This window comes from Eutrema salsugineum, unplaced genomic scaffold (genome assembly GCF_000478725.1).
Source record: "Eutrema salsugineum unplaced genomic scaffold, Eutsalg1_0 scaffold_2, whole genome shotgun sequence".
In the NCBI taxonomy this organism is placed as follows: domain Eukaryota; kingdom Viridiplantae; phylum Streptophyta; class Magnoliopsida; order Brassicales; family Brassicaceae; genus Eutrema; species Eutrema salsugineum.
In genome coordinates this window covers 15,443,901-15,471,773 of record NW_006256829.1, presented here as the reverse complement: position 1 = coordinate 15,471,773, position 27,873 = coordinate 15,443,901, and the positions used below count along the sequence as shown (strand labels likewise).

The 27,873-nt window shown below is 37.2% G+C and overlaps 3 protein-coding genes, 1 non-coding gene and 1 pseudogene across 4 annotated transcripts; 2 read left to right on the top strand and 3 right to left on the bottom strand.

The window, feature by feature from the left end:
* Window positions 1-1,432: 1,432 nt before the first annotated feature.
* LOC18018387 lies at window positions 1,433-5,937 on the top strand (annotated as a pseudogene).
* A 763-nt stretch (window positions 5,938-6,700) lies between these two features.
* Window positions 6,701-8,316, bottom strand: LOC18018385 (protein transport protein Sec61 subunit gamma-1). Its single transcript, XM_006402025.2, has 3 exons — window positions 8,131-8,316; window positions 7,907-8,022; window positions 6,701-6,998 (listed from the first exon to the last, which is right to left on the bottom strand). Exons 1-2 carry the CDS (start codon window positions 8,222-8,224, stop codon window positions 7,907-7,909), a joined length of 210 nt encoding a protein of 69 aa, XP_006402088.1. The 5' UTR covers window positions 8,225-8,316; the 3' UTR covers window positions 6,701-6,998.
* A 2,316-nt stretch (window positions 8,317-10,632) lies between these two features.
* Window positions 10,633-11,243, bottom strand: LOC112086566 (uncharacterized protein At1g43920, Chloroplastic-like). The gene is made up of 3 exons (XM_024155534.1): window positions 11,201-11,243; window positions 10,969-11,120; window positions 10,633-10,884 (listed from the first exon to the last, which is right to left on the bottom strand). Exons 1-3 carry the CDS (start codon window positions 11,241-11,243, stop codon window positions 10,633-10,635), a joined length of 447 nt encoding a protein of 148 aa, XP_024011302.1.
* An 11,648-nt stretch (window positions 11,244-22,891) lies between these two features.
* On the top strand, window positions 22,892-22,999 carry LOC112086954. The gene has a single exon (XR_002899805.1). It is a non-coding gene; the product is annotated as a small nucleolar RNA R71 (small nucleolar RNA).
* A 3,498-nt stretch (window positions 23,000-26,497) lies between these two features.
* LOC112086565 (uncharacterized protein At1g43920, Chloroplastic-like) lies at window positions 26,498-27,136 on the bottom strand. The gene is made up of 4 exons (XM_024155533.1): window positions 27,094-27,136; window positions 26,862-27,013; window positions 26,613-26,777; window positions 26,498-26,557 (listed from the first exon to the last, which is right to left on the bottom strand). Exons 1-4 carry the CDS (start codon window positions 27,134-27,136, stop codon window positions 26,498-26,500), a joined length of 420 nt encoding a protein of 139 aa, XP_024011301.1.
* Between the last annotated feature and the right edge of the window lie 737 nt (window positions 27,137-27,873).

The window sequence follows — 27,873 nt, the reverse complement described above, 5'->3', positions numbered from 1 at the left end:
ACTTCACTCTTCTCTGCAAATTTACACAAGTTCTCACACTTACATTGCTAGAGACTTATCCCCTCCTCCTTATTTATATCCAAGAGGAGTATTCTAGATACAAGTTTGTCTCTTAGTAGTCTTTGTGCACAGATAAGTGAGCATTGGTTTCCACTAAGCTTAACACAAACAAGTAAAAAGAAAGAGTTTAAGAGAGCAACTGTAACACTTTGAGCACTTTTGTCCTTCGGTTCAACCTTTGTGTGACGGCTACTTCATTACTCTGGAACGCTTGCAAGACTTGTAACTGTGTTTGTAAATGGTATGAGTTTCTTTCTGCATGCTTCATTAATTGTTACAAGAACAGAGGCTATGAATGTAGATACAATTTCTGTATTCCCCAAATGAACTTTGTACATACATAGAATTCAATTTAGTTTCCTAAACAGAAGAGGTGAGTGTCTTTTTTTTTGTTTGGTAATTACAAATTGATCTAGGAATGATGAAGAAGATAGAATCATGAGATTGATCAGAACCCAATATCCTCTCCTAAAATTAGAGGATGGAATTAAATGGTGATGCCTAACTTGTCGATGAAGAATTCAAATTCCTTATGTTTTAAGTTCTTCGTATAGATATTCACAATACTTTTTGGTCGCAAAGTTGTTGTTTGACAAATTCTTTTCAGCAATTGAAGTCAGAGGCGGACCCACGCCTACAAATACTGTGTCGACACAGTATAATTTCTTTTTTTTTTTTTGGTTACCAAAATTCTTCTCCTTAACGTTTTTTTAGTTACCAAAATTCTCACTTCCTTTGTTAACTTTTGGCCCAATCAGTTTAATTAATTAAAGCCCACCACATCAAACATAACTTAAAAAAAGTTGTCCCACATCGATGGTTTGGGAGCAGAATCAAGCTTTTGAAACTCTATATATACATTTTTATTATTAATAAAATAAAATACAACAGCTTTATTAAGAGTCTCATATCAGTAAGATTGGGCATAACTAAGTCTTGGTTATACATGGCTTTTATTCTTCATTAAATAAGTCTAATGTTTTTTAAAAAATATGTTAAAAAAAAATTTATGGAATAAATCTTTATTCCAATATTTTTATCATCTTTTTTTATTTATTTTATAAAGTAAATAATTTTAATATTTTTATTTTAATTACATACAGATATGAAGAAGTTTTTGAAAAGAAAAGAAGCTCCTTCCTCATCTCACAGTGATTTAGATGATTTACCTGATCTACCATCGGATCCTGCTGATCGGAAAAAAATATCCGAATATCATCCAAATCAAAGGAATGAGGTCATTCAAAGTTATTTGAATAGAGGTCTTTGTCAACCTCGTGGTCATATTTTTAAACAAACAATGATAAGAGGCGTATTAAGAAGATTTAATCCTACTTGGTTTGATAAATATCTGAACTGGTTAGAGTATAGTATGAAGAAAGATGCAGCTTTTTGTCTATGTTGTTACTTGTTCAAGGATGATGCTGGTAAAGTTGCAAAAAATGATGTGTGGACCACTGATGGTTTCTCTAGCTGGAATAAGCTCAAAAATATTTCTGAACACGTGGGAGGTGTTAATAGTTTTCATAACAATGCAGTAATGAAGTGTGAAAACTTGATGAAGCAAGGCCAGTCTATCAAGCATGCTTTGCATAAACAAGATGATGTTACAAAGAATGAGTATCGAACTCGGTTAAATGCTTCGATTGATACTTCCAGATTCTTGTTGCAACAAGGGTTACCATTTCGTGGCCATGAAGAGAAAGAAGAAACTGCTAATAATGGTAACTTTGTGGAACTCTTGAAATACACTGCTAAACAAAACGAAGTTGTGAATAATGTTGTTTTGAAAAATGCTCCTGGGAACAATCAGATGACGTCTCCAAAGGTTCAGAAAGATATTGTGCATTGTTTTGCAGAAGAGGTGGTCAAAACTATTATCGAAGAAATTGATCATGATGTATTTGGTTTGTTGGTCAATGAGTCTGCAGATGTTTCTAATAAGGAACAAATGGCAGTGGTGTTTCGATTTGTTGATAAAAGTGGGATAGTCAAAGAGAGATTCATAAGTATTACTCATGTGAGTGAGACATCTTCAGCATCTTTGAAAGATGCTATTGATTCACTGTTTGCTAAGTATGGATTAAGCATTAAATATGTGAGAGGACAAGGTTATGACGGAGCAAGTAACATGAAAGGTGAGTTCAATGGACTATGATCTCTAATCTCAAGGGAAAATACATCAGCATATTATGTCCATTGTTTTGCTCATCAGCTTCAACTGGTTGTAGTGGCGGTTGCCAAAAAGAATTTTGGAGTTAGAGATATTTTTGATATGATTTCTGTGTTGTTGAATGTGGTCGGAGCTTCATGTAAAAGAAAAGATATTTTCGAGAGAGACATAGAGAAACGATTGAGAAAGAAGTTAATGATGGTGAACGCAATACTGGGAAAGGGTTAAATCAAGATGTTTCTCTTCAAAGACCAGGAAATACTCGTTGGGGTTCTCATCATAGAACTTTATTGCGTTTGGTTGAGGTTTTTTCATCTATCGTTCATGTGCTTGAGTGTGTTCAAAATGATGGCATAGAAGACTCGAGAAAACGTCAAGCACATGGTCTCCTGAGATATTTCAATACCTTTGATTTTGTGTTCTATTTACACTTGATGGTACATCTTTTAAGACTCCATATAGTTTGTCTACGGCTTTACAAAAGAGAGATCAAGAGATTTTGAATGCCATGTCATTGGTGACATCAACTAAGAGACAACTGCAGAAGTTTAGAGATGATGGATGGAATTCTCTCTTGATGAAAGTTTCTTCTTTTTGTAAAAAACATGCTATTGAAGATCTCGACATGGAAGAAGATTTTGTTGACCCAAAGAACCCAAGAAAAAAAAACAGGAGTGACAAATGGACATCACTTTAAGGTCAATTGCTTATATGCTGTTTTGGATTTGCAGATTCAGGAGTTCAATGATCGCTTTAATGAGGTGAATACTGAATTGCTTATTTGTGCTGCTTCTTTATCTCCAATCGATTCGTTCGCTCAGTTTGATCAGTCAAAATTGATAAGGCTATCGGAGTTCTACCCATCTGATTTTAGTTCTGGAGAGTACATATCTCTTGAGCAACAATTAAATATTTATATTGATAATGTTCGAAGTGATGAAAGATTTACTCATTTACAAAATCTTGGAGAACTTGCTCGTATGTTGGTGGAAACTCGAAAACATACGATATTTCCTTTAGAATACAGGCTTTTGAAGTTGATTTTGATTTTGCCTGTTGCTACTGCAACTGTGGAGAGATGTTTTTCAGTAATGAAGATCGTGAAGAAAAATCGATGCAATCGGATGGGAGATCAATTTTTGAATGATTGTTTGATTTGTTTTGTCGAGAAAGATGTATTTCAGACTATTATAAATGAGTTTGTCATCAAAAGATTTTAGGATATAAAAAATTGTAGAATTATTTTGTAGAGTAGAATAATTTTTGTAAGACTTTTTTATATTTTAATAAAAAATTTTATTATTTATATTATAATTATATTTTGATCCAGGATTAAAAAAAAATCTGGGGTCCGCCACTGATTGAAGTTATAATGAATAAATCCATGGCACAATACTTTTTACTCGACCAACAATCAGCTCACCGTTGACTATTTGTGGGTCATTAATACGTAAGTAATGTCCTGTGTAAATAACACAAAATTGCATGTAATAGTTTGCATGGATAGTAGACTATTGGCCAAGTAAGAGCCATATCATACCATATAAATGAAGAACAAATTTAAGAAAGATACCATGTCTCATATTCAATTTCTATTTTCAAATATTTGACCACCCAAGTAAGTGTATCTCTATGTTCTAGTCTTCCATCAGAAAATATGAAACCTCGATCGGGTCTCATTATAGCCAAATATATCAAAGCTTAGAGGAGTTAATTAGACTCAAAATCATTAAACATGATAAACGACAATGAACTCTCTAAGGTCGAGGATTTCTAATCGATATCAAGTATTTGAGTCTATATTTCCATTCTATCTCTTTTTAACTTTGTTCACAAATTCACAATCGGCCAATTATTGTAACTTTGATGATGTGTCGCAATTTTATTGATGATGTGACTTGGAAATTTAATCGAAAGTTGGAATTTTTTTTTTTTTTTTTAAAAAGTTCGATCTGGCTGTATATATAAACCTAGACATCGATCAGGAGTCAAAAGCCAAAAATTAAAAAGCCTAATCAAGAAAAAGACCTAATTGATAGCCAAACAATGTCTCTGACAACTTTCTCTTCCTATGGAACTATCAAATTCTTTTTCATCATCATCCTTTTGATTGACTCTTCCATGTCGAAACCTATGATGGAAACAACAACAATCAATCCACATATTGATCATCCACATGAGGTTGACCAGAAATTCCCGATTTCAACATCGATTTGGGCTTATCGTTACGGACGTCGTCTTCGCAAGGAGAGAGTAGAGTATACCGAGATAGACTTTCTGAAAGAGAGGATTCGAGTATTGCAAAAAAGAGTTGACAGGAGAGAGGAATACGTGAACAGGATTCTTAGGTGGTTCCACAAGAATAACGATAACTTGCGGAACAAGAGTAGTGAATGTTCGTCGTTGCTAGATCTCTTAGACCCTGTTCCGTTCTTCTTCTTAAGTAGAGACGACGACACGGCCTGAATTGGTTACGTTTTTTTTTTAAAGGGTTTTCTAGTTTTTCAGTTCTTCTGTAGTTTTTTTTTTGTTTTAAGCTTCATTCTTTTTTGTTTTCTTTTTGTCACAAGATTTTAATGCTTCATTCTTGTCTAGGTTTTTTGCGTTTTCATATTTAGAATAAAAAAAAAATTATCATCAGTCTACCAAAAAAAAGAATACCACCTAGGCACCAATCTAGTTCTTCCGAATCTATCCAAACCGCAAAAAAACATAGCAAACAAAAAAATCGAAAGCAAAATAAAATGGTTTTAAAAGAACTAATTAAGTGGGCATATTCGATTCATTAGCATTTATAAAATTTTATTAATAATCCAAAATTACTGGATTCGTCATTTGTACATATATTCTTTAAAATTCTCAGCTTATTGGAAATTCTAAATTTGTTTCAATCAATCGGTTAAAATGGGTTTACTTTTTCATGTATTTGACAAAGAAAAAAAAAAGAAACACAAGAGAAAAAGACCAAAATAAAATAGAAGTATTTATATCTTTTGCCAGCTTAGAAACTGATTAAAGAAAAAAGTTTGGTTAACCAAGCCGAAATGTAGATCTATTAAATATTTAGTAAAACCAAACCGAAATGTAGATCTATAGAAATTTTTAAAATGTGTATATTGAAAGAGAATCAAAAGTTATTTTCCTTTTGAAAAATCTAGAGAATATTTCTCAAATCTATATCATATATTACCCAACTTGGAGAGACTATAGTCAAGCTTGGCGTGCAATAGAGAAACAGACCACGTGGAAAAGCCACTTGGTCTAACGAAGAACTCGGCCATCTAACTAGTTTTTGCTCTACATTCAAGACAAGTCTGATTTGAGGGTGCAGCATGGTACTAGTTTACTCTCCATTATACATGTTTTTGAGGGTGCAGCATGGTACTAGTTTTGGCCGCTGTCGCTACCGCAGCGTCTCCGTAAAGAACAGACCATACGTCTTTCCGAACTACGCTGGAAATTTCATCCTCCAGGAGGAGGAGGTTGCTGTGGTCTTTGTTTTTGATGTAGATTATACTTGTGCGATTGGAAGTGGTAAGTTTAATAAGCCAAAAGCTATCATCGTTGGAAACGATGGATACTTCAAATCTGTGAGGCTAGAAGATGCATACTTCATGTCGCATAACATTACTCCCCCACATGTGTCTTCTTTTTGTCCAAGTCTGGTGCAAATCAAGGAACCTTGCAAAAGCAAATGGAAATAAAGAGAGAGAGTTGTACGCTGGTAGCTTGTTCATCGAATAGTAGTAAAAGGTCTTCGATGGAAGATAAGTAAGACTTTCAAATTCATGTGAATTTTCTTGTTGATATGCCATCGTCCATTTATTTCTGTAAACCTTTTATTTGAGAGAGCAAATGTCATTTCTTTCGGTAGGCTTGTTTAAACTAATTATTTATCTTAGCATTATGACATACTATGAAACTTCCTCAAAGTCTTATCTCGGCATGCTGTCTAATTTCCCTTGTTACTGTATTTGCATATCTGAAAGTCTATTTGAAGATGTGCATTTAAGGAAATGTTCGTGATCTTTGGCAAGTAAGATATTGAACCTCTCGTCTCTTTCTTAGCATGTGGTTGAAACAATAGTGCGACAAGATCTGAACGAAAGCACTCTGGATTTAGGACTTAACCAACAGTTTTGGATACTACAAATCTGTGAGGCTCAGAGATACATACTTCAGCTTGCATAACTTTTCTGCCCCACTTGTGTCCTAAACAAACTTGGCAAAAGCAAAAGGAAAGAAAGAGATGCTTCTTCATCACCGCTTATTTCGTCGACTGCTAAGTCATTTATTAGTTTACCTTGTCTATATTTCTTTATATTCTACAAAACAAACTCGGATTCTTGCATGTTTTAGCACATTTCTGTTCTTCTTTGTTACTTATTCAGTTGCAAAATAATAAGCAAGTTTTCTTCCCTTGATGTTGATCTCTTCTCTTATCGTAAAGAAACAGAAATAATCAAATACGTAGAAAACCACAATCCCGCGTTCTTATAGACTATAGTCAAGCTTGGCGTGCAAAAGAGAGTCAGACCACGTGGAAGAGCCACTTGGTCTAACGAAGAACTCAGCCATCTAACTTAGTTTTTGCTCTACATTCAAGACAAGTCTGATTTTTCAGTTGTGTGAACAAAATAACAAAAAAAAAAAAAAAAAACTTGAAACAAAATGGAATCCGATTACATCAAAACATAGGTGCCTTCTCTTAAAAACAGAAACAAACATCTAATCTTTCTTTTCTCTCCATTTGTTCTTCTGGTTTCTGCAAACACACCAAAACAAAGGGGCTTAGAATTGTGGTTCCCAAAAGTACAAGTAAACAATCGTTTTCACATAATGCAAGTAGACTAAATACTTCCCTTGAAAAGCAAAAATGGTTAGCAAACCTCTCAAATTATCAAATTCTACACTCGTATCGTATAACTGCAACCATACAACTACGGTTTCTATCTATGTAGCAATAAATCAATGAATTTTAAATGCTTCAGACTCAGATGTTGAATTTACATCACTAATATATAAGAGCTTCCAAAATGACCGAAATCAGAACACCATGATAGAAAAAAAAACGTTTGATATCTCTGCTATGTAACCAACTTAAGAAAATAGAATGAATAGGTAAGTGAGTGTGCTATGAAAAGGCAGAAACTTGGTAGTATACAATATGTCTGACCAAAGACTTTTATTCTATGGTCTAATCACAGGAGAAGCATAATGCAATAATGAATCCTCACAACAATGTAACACATGAACTGATACAACGATCCAGTAAACTAACACATGCATGATGATCATGAAACACAATAATCGATGCAATAAAGAATCCTCACAACAATGTAACACAAGAATTGATACAACGATCCAATAAACTAACTATCATGCATGATGATCATGAAACACAATAACTGATGCAATCAAGAATCCTCAGAACAATGAAACACAAGAATTGATACAATGAAACACAATAATTGATGAAACGATCCAATAAACCAGCTATTATGCATGATGAATATGAAACACAATCATTGATGCAATGATCTAATCAGCTTAACTAATATGATGAACTCCATCAATTGGGCATATTCGTCATCAATATCATTTACATAAGGCAACTAGAATTCTTCAAATACATCGCATATCAAACAAATCGAATAAAGAAGAAGGAATCACCTAAGTGGCACCGACGATGATGTTGTTGATCGGAATAAAGATGAGCTTGACAAAGAACCCGACGAATCCCATTACCACGAACCCAATCGCGGTACGAACAGCTACTTTCGTGAATTCTACAACACAAAAAGACGCAAAGTCAAAACCATCGTAAGCCGATACAGAGATCTAGCTTCCAATCTGGATATCTGAAACCACAATTTTCAAATCAGAGTAATTAATACCTTTGCGATCTGGTTTGTGGCAACGCTTAACGAGGCGAATGCTATCCTTAGCGAAGTCTCTGAGAGGATCGACGACGGAATCGATGGCGTCCATGGCGATTTATCGTTGATTTGCTTTCGATGATCTGAATCTCACAGTTTTGTGTTAATTTGGTTTCTGAGAGGAATAAAATCGAAGGAAACGATGAAAGAACGTCACATAGTTTTTGACGGCCAATGATAAAGCGAAGTTGATTACAGGTGGACAAAGTTACCACGTCAGCAAAATTTACTGTAGTATTGGGCTCGTAATCATTTTAGGGCCCAAGTCCATTACATCTAAGCTAACATTTTTTTTTTCAATTTCTTACAAATCTTATTCAAATACATGAATTATGAACTTTTCTAAATATTACCACAACCTAACGAAAAATGTACAAACTTTTGTAAAGTCTTCTGTGTGTAAGGTAAGATTTATATGTATTTAGAGCATGTTTATCGGGCATTTCTTAGTGGATTTCTAAGATTTTTTGAGCCCAAAAAAAAAATCAAAAATAGCATTAATCAACAAAAACGTTTTTTATTTGATATACAAGAGAGAAGTCTCTTAGTGAGTACGCGGCGGGCCTTGATTGGGTTGCTTTTTGACAATCCAATTTTTTTTCCCCTTTTTCTTTTCATCTCCTTTTCCCAATTTTTTTTCATCTTTCTCTGGTTTCTCTAATGTATCTCTACATTAATCAATATTTCTTAATAAGTCTATTAACTAAACAATACTACTTAAATAATACTTAAGAGATTTATGTGGGTCTCTCTAATAAACATGGTTTTATACATGTATATACATATATATTATATATTAGAGAGAAAGAGACGTGAGAAAGAGAAGAGAGGAAGAAGTGATTTCTTCTTATCACACACACATTCTTTACAAGACTGAGGCAACATATTTATAGTACAAGTAAATTGATAAACTAATAGCATGGCAAAAACCTCAGCAATGTGGGTTAATGAGAAACCTATATTTTGAGTTGGTAACAAACTTATCTATGAAGGAATGGTAGGTAGATAATTATCTATTTATAACACTCCCTCTTAATTATCCATTACTACTAATAATGTATTACGTACTGCCTCATTAAAAACCTTATCATAAAAAAATCTATTGGGATAAAAACCATGGTAAGGGAAAAAGAGTACAGAAACGTAATCTCCCTCTGGAAGTGATGAATATAAATTTTCTTCATAGATCTCTCAATCGGCGCATTCCAATACTATGTACATGTTTTCTGAATGATGTAGTGGGAAGCGTTTTTGTAACTCGAGCGAACATATTGGATATCCACTTCCTGATTCTTCTCTAGTTCTTGAGTGTAAGAGAAAAATTTTGGAGGAATATGTTTTGTTCGATCGCTCTTGATAAAACCTTCCTTGAGTTGAGCGACACATGCAGCATTATCTTCGAACACTTTTGTTGGTTCCTTATCAATGACTATTCCACTTGCACCTTGAATATGTTGAGTCATAGATCGGAGCCATATGCATTCTCTACATGCCTAATGGAGAGCAATGATTGCCGCATAATTTGAAGAAGTGGCGACCAAAGTCTGTTTTTGAGAACGCCACGAGATCGCTGTTCCACCAATTGTGAAAACATATCCAGTTTTCAATCTAGCTTTATGCGGATCTGATAAGTATCCTGCATCTGCAAAACCAACTAGACCAACTTTGAGGTTTCTAGGATAAAATAAACCCAGATCAATCGTACCTTGGAGATAACGAAAAATATATTTTATTCCATTCCAATGTCTGCGCGTAGGAGATGAGCTGTATCTTGCAAGTAGATTAGTAGCAAAGGCTATATCTGGTTGAGTACAATTTGCAAGATACATAAGCCCACCGATAGCGCTCATACAAGGTACTTCAGGACCTAATACGTTTTCGCTATCTTCACAAGGTCGAAATGGATCCTTGTTAATATCAAGTGATCTATTGACCATTGGAGTACTCAAAGGAGTTGATTTATCCATTTAAAGCGTTTTAACACCATTTTGGTGTAATTTGATTGATGCACAAATATTCCGTCTTGGAAATGCTCAATCTGGAGCCCTAGACACAATTTTGTCTTTCCAAGATCTTTCATTTCGAACTCTTCTTTCATGTGAGTTCTTGCATCATCAATCTCCTTTTGAGTTCTGATTATGTTCAGGTCATCGACATATACAGCAATGATCACAAATCCTGATGAGGATTTCTTAATAAACACGATGTGGCATATCGCATTGTTTATGTAACCTTTACTCAACAAATATTCACTCAAGCGATTATACCACATGCGTCCGGACTGTTTTAATCCGTAAAGTGATCGCTGTAATTTGATAATAAAAAGGCTTAAAGCCATCACATTACTTAAAATCTGATACACCAAAGTTTAAAATCTGATACAACAAGAGTCTAAATCTCATAAAAACACAGGAAACTTAAAACCTGATACACCAAAGTTTAAAATCTGATACAACGAGTCTAAAAACACAGGAAGCCAAACACATAGAGCTCCCTAAACACAACTCCACAAACAATCAATCTCTTCAAGACATATGTCTCTCCTACCAACTCCTTCATTTCTTTCTCACATCCTTGTATCTCGGTTTTCAGAGAATCCATGTTGTTTTTCATATCTTCAATCTCATTCTTCATATCTTCAATCTCTTTCTTCATGTCTTCAATTTCTTCTACCATTCCTTCATCAGTCCATTTAAACAAATGGTAGTTGTCCTAGCACCAGATCAAAGTAACAAAATTCAGATTATAAACCCAGCTACCACAATAAAGTTAGATTCATTAAACTATTCTCTTTACCTTTTCAGTCCGATTAGGACAACAATGGAATAATCTTCCTGGATTTTTTGAGGTTCCTAAAGTTCTTATCCAAGTGGAGCTTCCACAAATACAAGTTCTCGGCATTCCTCTAAATCCTTCCGCACCACAAGTTCTCATGCTTAAACTATACCCTACAAATTGACATTCAAATTGTAACTAAACCCTAGATCCCAAAATCGAATTTACTTCACAATAGAAGATTTGGGCATACCTGAATTCTCGGAAGAAGCCCTTTGGCTCGAAGATGACGCCATTCTCTTCTGTCTTCTTCTACACCCCTAAAACCTAGTTGAGAGTTTTTCCCCAATTTTGAATATAGATAGACATCGACGAAGAAGAGAAAGAAGAAGATCGATGCTTCTTAAAACACATAAAAGTAAAACGACGTCGTTTACCTTGTTTTTTAATGACGAATGCGAAGAAGCTTTATATTTATCAACTGGTGATGGTTTATTGATTTCACACATGGTCCACTGGTTCTGAAGTCCGTTTGAACGCAAACAGGTTGCGGGTTCGAATCCCTGAGTTTGTAAAAAAAAATTTAAACCCAGATTCATTAAAAACGACGTCGTATTCTCACTACAAGAAAACATTCCATTTACAACGACTATATTCGTTGTAAAATCGTTATAAACAGGGCTTACCATCGATTCGTCGTTAATCGATCGTCGCTAATACGAAATCGTCGTAAAATCATCGTAAATTAGCGACGAATGAAAATCGTCACTAATTTACAACGATTTTACGACGATTATTTATTTTTATTTAAAAAAATAAAATCGTCGCAATCCATAATTATTTATTATTTTATATTTAAAATAATAATTAGCGGTGGTGGCCGGTGGTGGCCGGTGGTCGCCGGTGGTGGCCGATGGTCGCCGGTGGTCGCTGGTGGTCGCCCGTGGTCGCTGGTGGTTGCCGGTGTTGAGTCGCCGGTGTTGGCCGGTGGTCGCCGGTCATCACCGGTGGTGATCCGTGGTGGCCGGTGGTTACTCTGATGATAGTGGTACACCGATTGTTTAATAGTTATGAGTAAGTATATATATACTAGAACAAATTTTCCAAAACTACCGATTTGAGACTTTGTATCTTTTATGAAATCGTTGTAAAATCGTTGCAATTTACGACGATTTTACGACGATTTGATTTTTTTTTAAAAGAAATTAAATCATCGTAAAATCGTCGTAAATTGCAAGGTAAACAACGTCGTTTTACTTAGCGGGTATTTAAAAAGATGTCCAACCTCTAGGACTCGAACCAATGACATGCTTGTGATAAAACCAACTGCAGAACCAGTAGGCTATGTTAGATAATCGATAAATCATTGCTAACCTAATTAATATAAACTCTCAAAATCCTTGTTTTAAAAAAAAATAAGACGACGTCGTTTCGGTTTTAAGTCTGTAAATTGATCTTCTTCTTCCTTCCTCTTCGAAAGCTTCTTCCTTCGAATCAATCCCGATTTTGGACGACGACGGTGGCAGCTGTGGTTTAGCTTGGTGAAATTGGTGGGAGGCTGGAATAATTTGAGGCAAATTCCGAGTGTGGGAACTCAATTTCCCTACAAAATGAGGAATTTTGAAAATCTAGGGTTAAGATTTTCGATCTGATTTTCAAATTTTATATTGGACTTCAATTTTTTAATCATTTGGAATATTAAATTCGTGTCTTAAGCAATTGTATATTCATATTTCAGCGACGACTTGGATTGTGTGTTCATCATATATTATGGTGGAAAGTTTCAAAATTACAAAGATGGAAAGGTTTATTACGATGGTGGGTCTGCAGTCGAGCATGTTGCGACGCCGGAATCTGTTTTTGAAGCTTTTCCTGTGAGTTTGTACAGGCAGAGGAAATGGTTTAAACTGCCATATGAAGATTTGAGTGACCTTAAGATTCTCAGCGATGGTACTCAGAATTTTCAAAGGATGTGTGCAGCGTGTAGATGGACTAAGACTGCTGAGATTTATTTGGAGAGTAATGAAGATGAAGGAATAGATGAGGTAAGAGATGAAGTAAGAGATGAAGGAGTAGCTGAAGGAGATTCAGCAAGAGATTCGGAAGGAGATTCAGGAAGAGATGAAGTAAGAGATGAAGGAAGAGAATCAGAAAGAGATTCAGGAAACAAAGGAAGCGACGAAGCTGAGATGTGTGAAGAGGAAGCTCGTGTACAAGCCATTGTTGCAGCATTTTTTGACGAGGAGGAAAATGATGAATTCGGAAAACAAACTCCACCTTCCTCCGACAATGAGGGACCAAATAAGGAGTCATGCTATTATGATCACTGGAGAAGAGGCAGTGGAGAGCTGAAGATAATGCAAGTATTTGAAAGCGTGAGTGAGTTTAGAGAAGCTGTCTTAGAGTATGCTTTGAAGGGAGGTTGGAATATCCAGTTTAACCGGTGGGGGTCTATTAAGCATGGCGCTAAGTGTGGTATTGAGAAGTGCATGTGGAAGATCTATTGCTCATACGACAGCTCAGTGGCTAAGTGGATGGTGAAGACGTTCCAAGACGAACATACATGTCACAAAGATGGTCATTGCAAGATTTTGACAGAGAGTGTCATTTGTGACATGTTCATACACGAGCTGAGAGACAATCCTAAACTGAGGCCGAAAGACATGCAAAGTAGAATCCATGAACGTTATGATGTCGCTCCATCACACGATCAGTGTCGAAAGACAAAGAGGAGAGCTTTGGATCTCATTGACCAGGAGTATGATGAACAATATGCTAGGATCAAAGACTACAAATTAATGAGATAAAAGAGTAAGTTTATTTTTTTTTAATAATATGAGACATCTATTACGGTTTAGACATCTAATATAACACCTTTTTTCGTTGACTTAGGACAAATAAGGAATCCACAGTTGAGCTGTGAACAGAGATTGGACCAACTGGAAAAGAAAGGTTCGATTCATTCTACATGTGTTTCGACGGCCTTCGCAATACTTGGAAAAAGTATTGTAGACCCATTTTTGGGATAGACGGATGCTTCTTAAAGTCAAATACAAAAGGTACACTATTGGCGCTGTGGGGAGAGACGCAAACAATCAAATATACCCATTTGCTTGGGCAGTTGTTCAAGTGGAGAATACAGCCAGTTGGATGTGGTTCATTCAGCACCTCAAAAAAGACTTGGATTTAAAGAATGGTGAAGGATACACCATCATATCCGACATGCAGAAGGTATATTACTCATGATTTATAGTTTGCTTGAAACGTGTTTATTCATGTTTATAGGTTTAACAAGCAGATGTGTTTTCTTTTCAGGGTTTACTTAGAGCTGTCACTGAAGAGTTGCCAGAGATAGAGCACTGAATGTGTGCCAGACATATCTATGGCAATATGAAGAAGGTGTATACTAGGGACCCTCGGATGAAAGGCTTGTTTTGGCGAGTGGTGGATAGTTTCAACAAGGCAGATTATGATGCAAACCTGAGGAAGATGCAGGAGTATGATGAAGGTATCTTTCAAGAATTCATGAAGCGAAATCCAGAAAATTTCAGCCGAGCATTCTTCAAGACTACTTCTTGTTGTGAGGATGCTCTAAACAAGAATTCGGAGTCTTACAACAATGCTATTGAGTTAGCACGTGCAATGCCGGTGGTTCAGAGCTTGGAGACAATGAGGAGACAAGCAATGGCTAGGATAGGGATCAGAAGAAAAATGATTGCGAGCAATTTGTAAACGCGGGGTTTGTTGTTTTCGTTTTACTAAGCTTTAGGTTTTAAATTTATAACCCCTAAATGTCTGCATGTGCACAGATGTGTGCTGTAGTACTTAGGGTATCGATCCATAGAGACTTAGTTGTTTTAGTACGAATTCACTGTAACGCTTAAATCAGATTAGAACTAAAAAGGTTTTGGTTTTGGTTTTGGGTTTTTGGTTGTCACTCAATCTAAACTAGAAAGCAAAGAAAACAAAAGCAATTGAAGGCAACTAAAACAAGTAAAAAGCGATTAAACCAAGGCTAATGAAAGCAGGTAATAAGCGAATAAATCAAAGACAAATTGAAAGCAGAAAAAATCGAATAAGAAGCAAAGGTTGTAAGCAATGAAAGACAAACGTTGGGGCTCAAGGGGTTTCGCAGGGATTCATGGACTAAGATATGTCGATTTTAAACAAGTGATAAAGGTAATCAACTACGTATGTTCTAGAACTCGAGGCACAGAAGTATGAATAGCCTACTTTCGCAGAACTAAACAACTATCTCTCGCAACCCTGATCAGTAGATTTCCACTCTGATCCTGGAAGGGAGAAGATGCAATAGCAGAACAAGACTCATCAATATTCACAACTCAACTACAGGTAGGTTTCCACTCCTATAGAAGAATTGCTCGTTTCACCCTAGTTCAGACAATCAATGAAAGCTTTCGCAACATATCATATCAGATCGGCTTCTAAGTGGTCAGCAAAGAATCACGCAGTAAGATTAAAGGCAAACGAAGAACATCTAGAAGATTATAAATCCTAAATCTATCGATTCATAAGCAAAGACACATGAAATTCCCTTGAACAATTCCTTTAAACCCAACTGGGTAACTACTCAAACATATTGTAACAACGCATCATAGAGTATTGAAAGTGCAGGAAATTAAAGAACAGAAGGAAGAAAAACAAAGAACGGAGAAGCAGATGGAGGCGCGATGTCTTCCTCCAGCGGTGGCTCCTCCTCCTTCAAGCGGCAGCCTCTAGGGTTTTTTGAAGCACCCACACGAATTCTCTCTCTATTTTTATCTTATGTCTTCTCCACACCTTTAGGAATGACCTAAAGGGGGTATTTATAGCTTCTGGGGTGGTTCTAGACACTAAGGGCTTCAAAAATAGCGAAAGGAATTGATCTGGGCTTTAATTAAGTCGTCGGGAAAGTGAACGACCAAGTTCCGCGGTCGCGGTAGCTCTACCCGCGGGAAAATGGATGTTGGCCGCGGTCCCGGCTCTTGCTCTCTTCCGGAACTGCATTTTCTGTCATTCTTGCATCGGGAGTATCTGAAGATCTAACCGTTGGATTGTCTCCAAACCAAGTGCATTAGAAAGCTGGTTGGATGCTCTATGTTGTCTCAAATTTTGGGGGTGATCAGAAGGTAAGAAGGTTTTCATCGCTTGTCATACTTCTGACGGTCTGCATTTATCCAAAATTGCTCATTTGTTCCAAATTGCATATCTTTTGCCCAAGTTTCCTGTAAAGTCTTTTGAAACTCTAAAACATTGAAAACACTTTAAAAACCATTGAAAACAGAGTTAAAACACCTGCATAAGACATAATTATGATCCATAAAAATGGTCAAAATACGGTGTTATCAACTCCCCCAGACTTACCTTTTTGTTTGTCCTCAAACAAACTTAAGTCAGGAAAGAATTTTAAAAATCGCAGGAACTAAACAATATCTCAGTGACCGTCCTTCTAAACCATAACTTATCATGAAACATCTATTTGGATCTAGTCTAGAAAATTCTCACCAAAATACAAGCAAACTAGTCCGTTAATCCGTCATGCGAAAATCTACACACTTAGATCTAACTTCCAGTCAACTAGCTCTCTACATTCATTTAGTATAGTAGTGAATTCTCATCAAAGACATTATTCAGGGTAGACGGCGTTTGGCATTAAGGCTATTTAAGTGGTGGAGTTAAAGTGTTTAGGGTTACCTGAAGAATCTGGAGGATGCTAGATATTATGCAAAACCGCAAGAGAGAGAAGGACCTGTTGGTGATCGCAGATTTTCAGTCACTTCTCCTTTGCCAATTGTTGTTGCATAATCTTCCTCCTTTATTGTAAACAGCTGTTCCCCCAGACTTAGATTCTTTTCCGGGAATCAAAAAGATAATCTCCAAAACTCCATAAAGTCAGATCAAGCTTGCCTCCAGTATAAAATTCGATCCTCCTAAACTCTCTAAGGTTTTAAATTTCCTCTCCCTTCTTATTTTTTTTTCTTTTTCGGATTTTTTTTTTTTGGATAGGAGAAACAACATTTTATAGAGAGAGAGTCTAAGGGTCGAAATTGTACCAAGATTTTAAAGTTTTTTCAAGGCAAACTGAATTATCTCCTTTTGTTGAATCATTCTAATGAAATCGCAGGTCTCCGTCTTCAGTGACTGAAAACCGCGTCGATCCTCTTTCTCTCCAACGTTTTTGCACATATCTGCATATTGGACAATGAAAAACAAGAATGCATGTGGTTTGAAAGAGGTTAGGTTCGGTGGGGAACTAGCTAAAGATAAACTAGCCATTCAGTATCAACAAAGAGTGGTAAAAGGGTAAAGGAGTCCTGAATGTATGATTCGTTTCCCTGATCTAATGGTTTAATGAGAATATTAAGTCAAAATTAAGTCCAGATAAAATGAGCTAGTATATCCTGTCAGAAAGAATCTCCATGAATAGAAGTCCTCTGGTGGGATTTCGTAATGCAAGTACTTAGCTACCGCCTAGTCTAGGCCTAAATCACAAAAGAGCAAAAAACGAGGAAATAGCGTAGAAGCACACTGGTCTAATTCATCATAGTAATGTTTACTGTGTTCCGGGTTTGAAAACTTTTTGAAAAACATTTTTGAAAACGATTTTTGAAAAATTTCATGAAAAACTTTTTGAAAAAAAACTTTTTGAAAATTTTTATGTGTCCAAAACAAACTCAAAACAAATCAAATTTCATTAGTAACGGATGAACATCCTTCCCCAAACTTATTTCACACTGTCCTCAGTGTGATAAATCTTGGAAACAATGGTAAAGAAAATAGAAAAGTTGAAATGTTTAAGTGAACTTATCGTGTTGGAGAGTGTTGCTCGTCTTTTGTATTTATTCTTCCTTATTGAAAATCTGAAATTAAATGAAACAGAAACAAAGCAATAAAAAATAGAAAATAAAGGTCAAAGGGAAATAGATAAAATACCAAGTGGGTTGCCTCCCACTAAGCGCTTGTTTCAAGTCATTAGCTTGACATTGTTGTTGGATTAGACTTAACCGGGGTCGTGACACTCCTTGATCTCATCATTGGCCGATGATGGATCAATCAAAAACATCACTTCTCTTTCTTCTTCTGTTTCTTCAGCCAGATATGGCTTTACTCGCTGTCCATTCACTGTAAATGAGTTTCCGGTTCTGTCCCATAGGACAATGGCTCCGTATGGTTTGACTTCCTTTATTGTGAAGGGTCCTGACCATCTTGAACATAATTTTCCTGGAAAAAGCTTAAGACGAGAATTGAAAAGAAGAACTTTATCGTTAGGAGCAAAAGTTCTATGAATAATCTTCTTATCATGATATGCTTTAGTCTTCTCCTTGTAGATCTTCGAGTTTTCGTGGGCATTGTGTCGGATTTCTTCTAACTCGTGAAGTTGAAGTAGTCTTCTTTCTACAGCTGTTTTCATGTTCATGTTCATCTCCTTGATAGCCCATTGCGCCTTATACTCGAGTTTTACTGGAAGGTGACATGCTTTTCCATAAACTAGGTTGAATGGTGTCGTTCCTAATGGTGTCTTGAATGCTGTTCGATATGCCCATAATGCATCGTCAAGCTTTGTAAACCAATCCTTGCGATGAACTGCAGTTGTTTTCTGCAAAATCGACTTGATTTCTCTGTTTGAGATCTCTACTTGACCGCTGGTTTGGGGATGGTATGGAGAAGCAACTTTATGTGTAACTCCATTCTTTCTAAGAAGATTCTCGAAAACTCTGTTGATGAAGTGCGATCCTCCGTCGCTTATCACAATTCTAGGAACTCCAAAACGCGGGAATATAACAGATTTAAACAGCTTCATGACAACTTTCGCATCATTGGTGGGACTAGCAACTGCTTCAACCCACTTAGAGACGTAGTCTACTGCTACTAAGATGTATTGGTTTCCACAAGAAGTAGGAAAAGGTCCCATAAAATCTATTCCCCAGACATCGAAAATTTCGACTTCGAGAATAAAATTTTGAGGCATCTCATTCCTTTTGCTTATGTTGCCCATCCTTTGGCATTTATCGCATCGCGATATATAAGCTTGAGTATCTTTGAACAAAGTAGGCCACCAAAAACCTGCTTGTAAGATCTTTGAAGCAGTTTTAAAAGTTGCAAAGTGTCCTGCGTAAGACGAGCTATGGCATCCGAATAAAATTCCTTCCATCTCTTCTTCAGCCACACATCTTCGGAATAACCCATCAGCACATTTCTTATAGAGATAGGGTTCATCCCAAAAATAATGTCTTACGTCTTTCAGAAACTTTTTCTTCCTATAACCAAAGAATTGTGGTGGTTCTACATCAGCTGCTAGGTAATTCGCTATGTGCCTAAACCATGGGGTGTTGAAAGCATCTGCTTGTCGCATTAGAGGACGTGGTGGTGCGGTATTAGCATAGATGTTTTCTTCAGGCAAACTGTAATTTAAAGGCAATCTTTCTTCAACTCGAATTCGTGAAAGATGGTCTGCAACTCCATTATCTGCGCTTTTTCGATCTCGAATTTCGATGTCGAATTCTTGCAGTAGGAGGATCCATCTTATCAACCGAGGTTTAACGTCTTTCTTAGACATTAAATACTTGATTGCAGCATGATCAGTATGAACTATGACCTTAGATCCTACGAGATAATAAAGAAATTTCTCAAATGCAAATACGACAGCCAGAAGTTCTTTCTCTGTTGTAGCATAATTGCATTGAGCTTCGTCAAGAGTTCTGCTTGCATAGTAGATTACGTGCAGTTTCTTATCTTTTCGTTGGCCAAGCACTGCTCCGACTGCATAGTCACTTGCATCACACATGATTTTGAATGGGAGTTCCCAATCAGGTGCTTGCACGACAGGAGCGGAGACAAGAGCTTGTTTGATCTTATGAAATGCGGCTAAGCACTCATCATCAAACTCAAAGTTCGTTTCCTTGCAAAGCAAACGCGTAAGAGGTCTAGCTATTTGAGAAAAATCTTTTATGAATCGCCTATAGAATCCTGCGTGTCCTAAGAAACTACGAATTCCTTTTACGTTTGTGGGAGGTTGTAGGCTAATCATGACTTTGATTTTAGCTTTGTCAACTTCAATACCTTTTTCCGGAAATTCTGTGCCCAAGCACGATTCCGTCTCGTACCATGAAGTGACATTTTTCCCAATTTAATACAAGTGCTTATCGTCACATCTTTGAGAACTTTACCAAGATTGGCTAAGCATTTTTCAAAAGAAGATCCATAGACAGAGAAATCGTCCATGAATACTTCCATGAAATCTTCAATAAAGTCTGTGAAGATCGACATCATGCACCGCTGGAAGGTAGCAGGTGCATTACACAATCCAAAAGGCATACGTCTGTAAGCAAACGTGCCATATGGACAAGTGAATGTCGTTTTTTCTTGATCCTCCGGGCGAATAGGAATTTGGAAAAATCCGGAGTATCCATCAAGGAAGCAATAATAGGGATGATTAGCTAATCTTTCTAGCATTTTATCTATGAAGGGAAGTGGAAAATGATCTTTCCTAGTTGCTGCATTCAGTTTCCGGTAATCGATGCACATACGATGTCCAGTTACTGTTCTTGTAGCGATCATTTCATCTTTATCATTTTTAATGACAGTGACTCCTCCTTTCTTTGGAACAACATGAACTGGGCTAACCCAAGTGCTGTCTGAGATAGGAAAGATTATTCCAGCTTCTAAAAGCTTCATAATCTCCTTCTTGACAACATCCATGAGATAAGGGTTCAGTCTCCTTTGACTTTCGATTGAGTTTTTAGCATTATCCTCTAGATTTATCTTGTGCATACAAAGATCTGGAGAAATTCCAGGTATGTCATCAAGTGAATATCCTAAGGCTTTTCTATGCTTTCTCAGCTCAGTCAACAGCATTGTGGTTTCTTCTTCCGTCAAACCAGAGTTTATTGTGACAGGATAAGTAGAATTTGGTCCAAGGAAAACGTACTTAAGTCCAACGGGAAGAGGTTTAAGCTCGACTTTAGGGGCTTTAAGCTCGCTCCAAGGATCATTAATTGCTGCAGCAGTGTCTTTAGGAGGTGTAGGAATGTTTGTTTGGTCCTTAAGATCTAGATAGTGTAGAGGTTTCCTATAAGTTTCGGACTTATCAAGCATATGTGCGCATTCACTCAAAATTTCTTCAAGAAAATTTCGTTCATCTTTTGCGGGTGAAAGCGTGACACTTAAAGGGTCATCTAGAAGCAGATCTTCATAGACTTCCTCAATAATTCCGTCTAACTCATCAACCCAACAAATTTTGCCATCCAAAGTTGGTTTATCGAAACTTTTGTTCATGTCAAACTGCATAACTAGACTGGCTAGATGAAGGTCGATTTTTCCTTCAGGAACATTGATTATGGCTCCGGCTGTAGATAGGAATGGTCGTCCAAGAATAAGTGGATCCTTAGGTTAATTTTCTAGTTCTAGAACTACGAAATCGGTAGGGATGGAACATTTTCCGATTTCGACGGGAACATCAATTAAGATACCTACAAGTTGTCTAACGGAACGATCAGCTAATACTAAAGAAATTTTAGTGGGCTTGAAAGTGTGATGTCCTAAACGTTTTGCTACTGAAAGAGGCATCGTGTTTATGCTAGAACCTAAATCACAGAGAGCACGCTCAAAAGCTACATCATTGATGGTGCAAGAAAGTACAAAGCTTCCAGGATCGTTTTTCTTTTCAGGGATTCGGCTTTGCAGGATAGAACTACATTCATGGGTTATCATCATAACGCCTTCTTCAAGAGTTAAAAAATTTGTTAGAATACACTTCATGTATTTTCTTAAAGCAGGAATCATAACACAAGCTTCTACGAAAGGTAATCTCACATTTAATTGATCGATTAACTCTTTTAGCTTAGCTTTTTCTTTCTCTTTCTTAGGGGCTCTTAAGGCTCTAGGATATGGGGGTTTAGGTTTATAGACACGAGTTGGTGGAGGTGGAATTGGGTTTTCTCCGAGGATTTCCCGGGATGAATCTTCTCTTACTTCTTCTCCATCCTTCTCTCATACCACTTCTTTTTCAACATCTTCATTCGTGATTCTTTCTCTTTCTTTCTCCTTTTCCTTACCCTTTTCCTCGTCTTCGGGATCTTTAGGAAATTCAGGCTCTTTGTAAGCTAATCCACTCCTAAGTGTGATAGCTTTCACATCATCGGAGGGATCTGTTTCACTTGAGTTTTCGAAAGAATTTTCACTTAGCTCCTCTTCAAAATTTTCTAAGTTTTTAGAATTAGTTTTGATCATTATGCTAAGGAGGGTGGAAATTTTTTCATCAAAATCCTTCTGCATCTCTTTTAGTTCATATCTAAGATCACTAATCTCTTGAGACCTAGATTTTTCAAGCTCTAAATTCTTTTTGTTTAGGTTTTCAGCTTCAGAAGAGGTAAAACTAGGATATGAAACAGGATTAGATTGACTAGCCAAGATAGGTTTGGAAGATGGTTTCCAGTCAAGCTCGGAAGACGGTTTCCCGCGATCAGGTGGCTCGCGAACGCGGTGAAACATGTCTTGGCCACGGTCAGAACAGCCACGATCGCGGTGAAACCTTGCTTTGCCGCGGTCAGGATGAATGGACCCGCGGTGATCAGAAAGGAATGGAAAATCTTGAATTTGATAGACTTCTGCAGTGTTAACCATCCCTTGATCATAAGAATCCATTGGGTTGTCCCAACCATCAAAGTTACACGTATTGTGTACCTTATTTGGTTGTTGCAATCCAAGATGACTCATTATGTGACGGAGACACTTTATAACTTCCGAAATTTCTTCTTTCTTCTCAGGAAGTGCAGAATTATCAAATGTTACTTGATTTTGGATGCTGTTTCCTAAATTTTTAATGAAAACGTGAGCATCTTCTACAGATCTAGTTGTGAAATCTCCATTACTTGCTATGTCGAAAGAGTGTCGTAACTCTGGAGTTATACCGCGGTAAAAGATACCCAGCAGGTATTCTTCGGTATATCCATGGTGTGGACAATCTCTTTGGTATTCCCTAAATCTTTCCCAAGTTTCTAAAAGATCTTCATCTTCTTTTTGTTTATAAGTTCTTATCTTCTTTCTTAAGAGATTTGAGAGATTTCTAGTGTAAAAACGATTTAGGAAAGCAGCTCTACACGCTGCCCACGTTTTTAGTGAAGCAGGTGGCAAAGATTTTAGCCATTTGCTGGCATTATCTCTAAGAGAGAATGGGAAAAGACTACACTTGTGGTAATCCCCATTTGCTGTAATGGTTGCACATAATTCTTCGAACGTCTCGATATGGTCTATCGGGTTTTCGAAGGAATAACAGTAGAATTGATTTTGTTGAACTAAATGGATATGGGGTACCTTAATTTCGGTTTTGCCATCCTCTGGTAAGGCTGGTTGAATAGCTCTTCGATCTCCCATGAACTTTTCGAGTGAATCAAAACTTCCAATCAGTTCTTCATCGTTTTCATGTTTTGTCGATCCGATTAGCTCATTGTCATCATAAATCGGTTCTTCAAACTCGTCATCAGTCAGGTCATCATCGCTTGGATCACCATCCACACGATTTGGTGGATCACCAAGAGTCCCGGGAACATGTTCCCGGTCTCTCATCGAAGAGAAACCTGAAAAATTCAAAAGAAAAAGTAAAAGTAAACAAGTGTTCTAATGGATTTAAGCTGGGATTCGCAACGAAACAAATCAAAGTCCCCGGCAACGGCGCCAAAAACTTGATTGCGAGCAATTTGTAAAAGCGGGATTTGTTGTTTTCGTTTTACTAAGCTTCAGGTTTTAAATTTATAACCCCTAAATGCCTGCAAGTGCACAGATGTGCGCTGTAGTAGTTAGGGTATCGATCAACAGAGACTTAGTTGTTTCAGTACCAATTCACTGCAACGCTTAAATCAGATTAGAACTAAAAAGGTTTTGGTTTTGGTTTTGGGTTTTTGGTTGTCACTCAATCTAAACTAGAAAGCAAAGAAAACAAAAGCAATTAAAGGCAACAAAAACAAGTAAAAAGCGACTAAACCAAGGCTAATGAAAGCAGGTAATAAGCGAATAAATCAAAGACAAATTGAAAGCAGGAAAAATCGAATAAGAAGCAAAGGTTGTAAGCAATGAAAGACAAACGTTGGGGCTCAAGGGGTTTCGCAGGGATTCATGGACTAAGATATGTCGATTTTAAACAAGTGATAAAGGTAATCAACTACGTATGTTCTAGAACTCGAGGCAAAGAAGTATGAATAGCCTACTTTCGCAGAACTAAACAACTATCTCTCGCAACCCTGATCAGTAGGTTTCCACTCTGATCCTGGAAGGGAGAAGATGCAATAGCAGAACAAGACTCATCAATATTCACAACTCAACTACAGGTAGGTTTCCACTCCTATAGAAGAATTGCTCGTTTCACCCTAGTTCAGACAATCAATGAAAGCTTTCGCAACATATCATATCAGATCGGCTTCTAAGTGGCCAGCAAAGAATCACGCAGTAAGATTAAAGGCAAACGAAGAACATCTAGAAGATTATAAATCCTAAATCTATCGATTCATAAGCAAAGACACATGAAATTCCCTTGAACAATCCCTTTAAACCCAACTGGGTAACTACTCAAACATATTGTAACAAAGCATCATAGAGTATTGAAAGTGCAGGAAATTAAAGAACAGAAGGAAGAAAAACGAAGAACGGAGAAGCAGATGGAGGCGCGATGTCTTCCTCCAGTGGCGGCTCCTCCTCCTTCATGCGGCGGCCTCTAGGGTTTTTTTGAAGCACCCACACGAATTCTCTCTCTATTTTTATCTTATGTCTTCTCCACACCTTTAGGAATGACCTAAATGGGGTAATTATAGCTTCTGGGGTGGTTCTGGACACTTAGGGCTTCAAAAATAACGAAAGGAATTGATCTGGGCTTTAATTAAGTCGTCGGGAAAGTGAACGACCAAGTTCCGCGGTCGCGGTGGCTCTACCTGCGGGAAAATGGGTGTTGGCCGCGGTCCCGGCTCTTGCTCTCTTCCGGAACTGCATTTTCTGTCATTCTTGCATCAGGAGTATCTGAAGATCTAACCGTTGGATTGTCTCCAAACCAAGTGAATTAGAAAGATGGTTGGATCCTCTATGTTGTCTCAAATTGTGGGGTGATCAGACGGTGAGAAGGTTTTCATCGCTTGTCATACTCTGACGGTCTGCATTTATCCAAAATTGCTCATTTGTTCCAAATTGCATATCTTTTACCCAAGTTTCCTGTAAAGTCTTTTGAAACTCTAAAACATTGAAAACACTTTAAAAACCATTAAAAACAGAGTTAAAGCACCTGCATAAGACATAATTATGATCCATAAAAATGGTCAAAATACGGTGTTATCAAAAAATTACCGCCAAACATAATGGCAGACATAGTAAGAAAGTGGGCCTTGTAATCGCATTAGAGGAGAAACAAGTGAAGTGGTGCAGGTTGCTTCCTGGCCGTGATCGTGTATTTGAAGTGTCAGAGAAAAGGGTATCATACGCTGTTAATATGAGAGAGAAGACCTGTAAGTGTAGGAGATGGGATCTCACCGGAATACCTTGCCGGCATGCACTTCGTGTTGTCTTTGACAACAGCAATGTTTTCAAGAAAGAAGATTTAGTGTCAGATTGGTATTTGACTTCTCTCTGGCGAAGTCAATATATTGATTCCATCGAGCCTGTAAATGGAATGAAGTTTTGGAAGACAAGCTCTGAACCAACTATTGATCCACCAGAACGAGTGAAAGAGAAGGGAAGGAAAAGAAACCCGCAGAAACGGCTCAAATCAGTCACGGAGTCACCAACCAAGGGTAAAAGAGTTACCAAACATGGGAGGACAATGCGGTCTATCGGTGCAATATGGAAGGACATAATTCTTATTCATTGTACTAACCCCGGCGCACCATTCAAGCCTAGGAAGCCCAAGAAGAGAAAGACAGGAACCGATGTTCCAGAAGTTCCAGATTTTCCAGAGACAATGACACTTGATGAAGGAGAAGGTCCATCTCAAACACAACAAACTCAGCCATCGTTTGCTGAAGAGTTTGGAGAATGATCAGGTATTTTCTCACAAGTTTCTGAGATGTTTCTGAGATTGATAATCTGAAAAGTAATGTATGTGATGAATACTACTGTCTATATTTTGCAGGTGGAGCTTATTGGTAGTTCAATGTAGTTCAATATGCAGGAAATCAGAGTTATTTTTTGGGGTTGTGATCTCCTGCTCACTAGAAAATCTCGGCTTTAGGTGTGCTTTTTAAAAAAAAACTTATTGCTCTTATGTCTTATTTCCTTTGGAATGCTTTTGTATTGCACAACCTTTATATCGGTATCTTATTACTGGCTTGGATGCAACTTTATATTGGTTTCTAAGAAGTTTGGTTTCAATCATTTTTTGGTTCTTTCAAGTTTGTCTTTCTCTTATTGTCATGTTACGTAAATGGGATAATAAAAAAGGCTTAAAGCCATCACATTACTTAAAACCTGATACACCAAAGTTTAAAATCTGATACAACAAGAGTCTAAATCTCATAAAAACACAGGAAACTTAAAACCTGATACACCAAAGTTTAAAATCTGATACAACAAGAGTCTAAAAACACAGGAAGCCAAACACATAGAGCTCCCTAAACCCAAAAACAAAAGTAAGCACCTAGGAACACAACTCCACAAAAAATCACACTCTTCAAGACATATGTCTCTCCTACCAACTCCTTCATTTCTTTCTCACATCCTTGTATCTCGGTTTTCAGAGAATCCATGTTGTTTTTCATATCTTCAATCTCCTTCTTCATATCTTTAATCTCTTTCTTCATGTCTTCAATTTCTTCTACCATTCCTTCATCAGTCCATTTAAACAAATGGTAGTTGTCCTAGCACCAGATCAAAGTAACAAAATTCAGATTATAAACCCAGTTACCACAATAAAGTTAGATTCATTAAACTATTCTCTTTACCTTTTCAGTCCGATTAGGACAACAATGGAATAATCTTCCTGGATTTTTTGAGGTTCCTGAAGTTCTTATCCAAGTGGAGCTTCCACAAATACAAGTTCTCGGCATTCCTCTAAATCCTTCCGCACCACAAGTTCTCATGCTTAAACTATACCCTACAAATGGACATTCAAATTGTAACTAAACCCTAGATCCCAAAATCGAATTTACTTCACAATAGAAGATTTGGGCATACCTGAATTCTCGGAAGAAGCCCTTTGGCTCGAAGATGACGCCATTCTCTTCTGTCTTCTTCTACACCCCTAAAACCTAGTTGAGAGTTTTTCCCCAATTTTGAATATAGATAGACATCGGCGAAGAAGAGAAAGAAGAAGATCGATGCTTCTTAAACACACATAAAAGTAAAACGACGTCGTTTACCTTGTTTTTTAATGACGAATGCGAAGAAGCTTTATATTTATCAACTGGTGATGGTTTATTGATTTCACACATGGTCCACTGGTTCTGAAGTCCGTTTGAACGCAAACAGGTTGCGGGTTCGAATCCCTGAGTTTGTAAAAAAAAATTTAAACCCAGATTCATTAAAAACGACGTCGTATTCTCACTACAAGAAAACATTCCATTTACAATGACTATATTTGTTGTAAAATCGTTATAAACAGGGCTTACCATCGATTCGTCGTTAATCGATCGTCGCTAATACGAAATCGTCGTAAAATCATCGTAAATTAGCGACGAATGAAAATCGTCACTAATTTACAACGATTTTACGACGATTATTTATTTTTATTTAAAAAATAAAATCGTCGCAATCCCATAATTATTTATTATTTTATATTTAAAATAATAATTAGCGGGTGGTGGTCAGTGGTGGCCGGTGGTCGCCGGTGGTGACCGATGGTCGCCCGGTGGTCGCTGGCGGTCGCCCGTGGGTCGCTGGTGGATGCCGGTGTTGAAGTCACCGGGTGTTGGCCGGGAGGGTCGCCGGTCATCACCGGTGCTGATCCCGTGGGTG